General features: G+C 54.2%; 1 protein-coding gene across 1 annotated transcript in view; it reads left to right on the top strand.

The window, feature by feature from the left end:
- The window catches only part of LOC104512612 (antigen-presenting glycoprotein CD1d-like), a 4,505-nt gene that overhangs the window by 1,583 nt on the left and 495 nt on the right, over nucleotides 1–2,427 (top strand). The window contains exons 3-4 of the mRNA XM_010155664.1: nucleotides 1,856–2,137; nucleotides 2,244–2,423. Coding sequence (XP_010153966.1) covers nucleotides 1,856–2,137; nucleotides 2,244–2,423 — 462 coding nt within the window. The remainder of the gene's footprint in view (nucleotides 1–1,855; nucleotides 2,138–2,243; nucleotides 2,424–2,427) is intronic.

Below are 2,427 nucleotides of genomic sequence, written 5' to 3'. Positions count from 1 at the left end.
GTACGGGGACAACCCCAGCCAGAGCCCCAGCCCCTTTCCCTGAGTTCTGGCTGTGCCGTCCTCCCCACTGGGGGGGCATTTGTGGGGTCTCATAGGGTACAACAATTCCTGAATAATGGGAAAAGATGCAACTGTCAGGACACCTGGCTAGCAGGGGAGGAGAGGGTTCCTGACATATGGGGAAGATTATGGAGTGGTTCATCCTGAGTGACCTCACACAGCAGGTACAAGACAACCAGGGGATCAGGCACAGCCAGCATGGGTTCACGAAGGGCAGGTCCTACTTTACCAACCTGATCTTTTTCTATGAATGTGTGACGCCCCCAGTGGATGAGGGGAAGGCTACCTGGACTGCCTGGTTACCTGTGTTGTCTACCCGGGCTGTAGCAAAACCTTTGACACCATCTCCCACAGCATCTCCTTTGCTTAAAGCCACAGCTTCTTTAAGCTGGCGGCTTGTGGCTTAAACAGATGGACTCTTGGCTGTGTTAAAAACTGTCTGGAGGGCAGAGCACAGAGGGTTGTGGTAAACAGAGTTAAGTCTGGTTGGTGGCTGGCCTTGAGTGGTGTCCCCCAGGGCTTAATTTTGGGGCTGATTCTGTTTAACATATTTATCAATGATCTGTATGAGGGGATTGAGTAAGTTTGCAGACAACACTAAGTTGGGTGGAAGTGTTGATCTGCTGGAGGGTAGGAGAGCCCTGCAGAGGGACTTGGACACGCTGGATTGATGGGCTGAGGTCAACTGGATAGAGTTTAACAGAGCCAAGTGTCAGGTCCTGCATTTAGGTCACAAAAACACCAGGCAGCACTACAAGCTTGGGGATGAATGGCTGGAAAGCTGCCCGGCAGAAAAGGACTTGGGGGTGTTGGTTAGCAGCTGGCTGAATATGAGCCAGCAGTGTGCCCAGGTGGCCAAGAAGTCCAACAGCATCCTGGCCTGTATCAGGAACAGTGTGGTCAGCAGGAGTAGGGAGGTGATTGTGCCCCTGTACTCAACACTGGTGAGGCCGTACGTACCTCAAGTACTATGTTCAGTTTTGGGTCCCTCACTATCAGAAGAACATTGATGTGCTGGAGCGTGTCCAGAGAAGGGTGACAAAGTTGGGGAAGGGTCTAGAGAACAAGTCTTTTGAGGAGCAGCTGAGTGAGCTGGGGGTGTTTAGCCTGAAGAGGAGGCTGAGGGGAGACCTAATTGCTTTCTACAGCTCCCTGAAAGGAGGTTGTAGTGGGGTGAGTGCTGGTCTGTTCTCCTGGGTGACTGGTGATAGGACAAGAGGAAACTCTTCAAGTTGCGTCAGGGGAGGTTTAGATTAGATATTAGGAAGAGCTTCTTCACTGAAAGAGTGGTCAGGCATGGGAACAGGCTGCCTAGGGAAGTGGTGGAGTCACCAGCCCTGAAGGTGTTCAAGGAACGTGTAGACGTGGCTCTTGAGGACATGGTCTAGTGGGTATGGTAGTTAGGAGTGGTGGTTGGACTAGATGATCTTATAGATCTTTCCCAACCTTAGTGATTCTGTCAGTCTGTGATATGGCATGAGGGAACCCCTCTGCACACTGGGGAGCTGTCACAAAATTTACCAGGGCTGCAGGACCCACACAGCACAGATCAGGGAAAGAAAAATTTGGACAACCTTCTGAGCAACCACTCCGTGCTAACTCAGCACACATCCAATCCAGTCTTCAAATAGGACTGAGGGCTTCCTGGTTGTCCTTGGGCATCCTGAAGCACAGCCTCATGCCCTGATGCCCCCTGCACCCCATTGCACCCCTGCACAGGTGCCTCCTGCTACATGCCACCTGGTGCTACCCATGTCCCACACACTCATGAGACCTCTCTACCGGCTCATGGTAGACCCACTGGTGGTCCAGATCCGTGCGGGCTGTGTGCTGCATCCCAATAGGACAAGCTGGGGCTTCTTGGATGTTGGAAAGGATGGCAGAGACCTTACAGCTTTCAAGGTGGAGAGGGACCGCTGGGAGCCGCAGCAGCCATCTCAGCTAGCAGAGGTGGTCAGCAAGTCCCTCACCAGCATGAAGGCCATCACAGGGCTCCTGAAGCACCTCCTGTCCATCTCCTGCCGGAGCCACATCCTAGCCCTCTACAGGTATGGGAGGACAGATCTGGAGAGACAAGGTGAGAACAGCCCAACCCTGGCATGGCCACCCCAAAGCCTCCCACATACTGGGGCCAATCAGTGACCCACTAGGGCTCTCCCCACCCTTTTGATCTCACCTCCCAGAGCCACCCATGGCCACAGTCTTTGCCCACATGCCCAGCCCAGCCCAGATCCTGCTGGTTTGCCATGTCACCGGCTTTTACCCACGGCCCATCAGTGTGGTCTGGCTGCGGGATGGCCAGGAGGTGCCACCAGGCCCGTTGCTCAACACCAGCGCCATCCTGCCCCACGCTGACCTCACCCACCA

The sequence above is a fragment of the Eurypyga helias genome, unplaced genomic scaffold, assembly GCF_000690775.1.
Source record: "Eurypyga helias isolate BGI_N326 unplaced genomic scaffold, ASM69077v1 scaffold10037, whole genome shotgun sequence".
Taxonomy (NCBI): domain Eukaryota; kingdom Metazoa; phylum Chordata; class Aves; order Eurypygiformes; family Eurypygidae; genus Eurypyga; species Eurypyga helias.
Note: the sequence above shows the minus strand (reverse complement) of the source record. Positions and strands in the feature narration are given on the sequence as shown.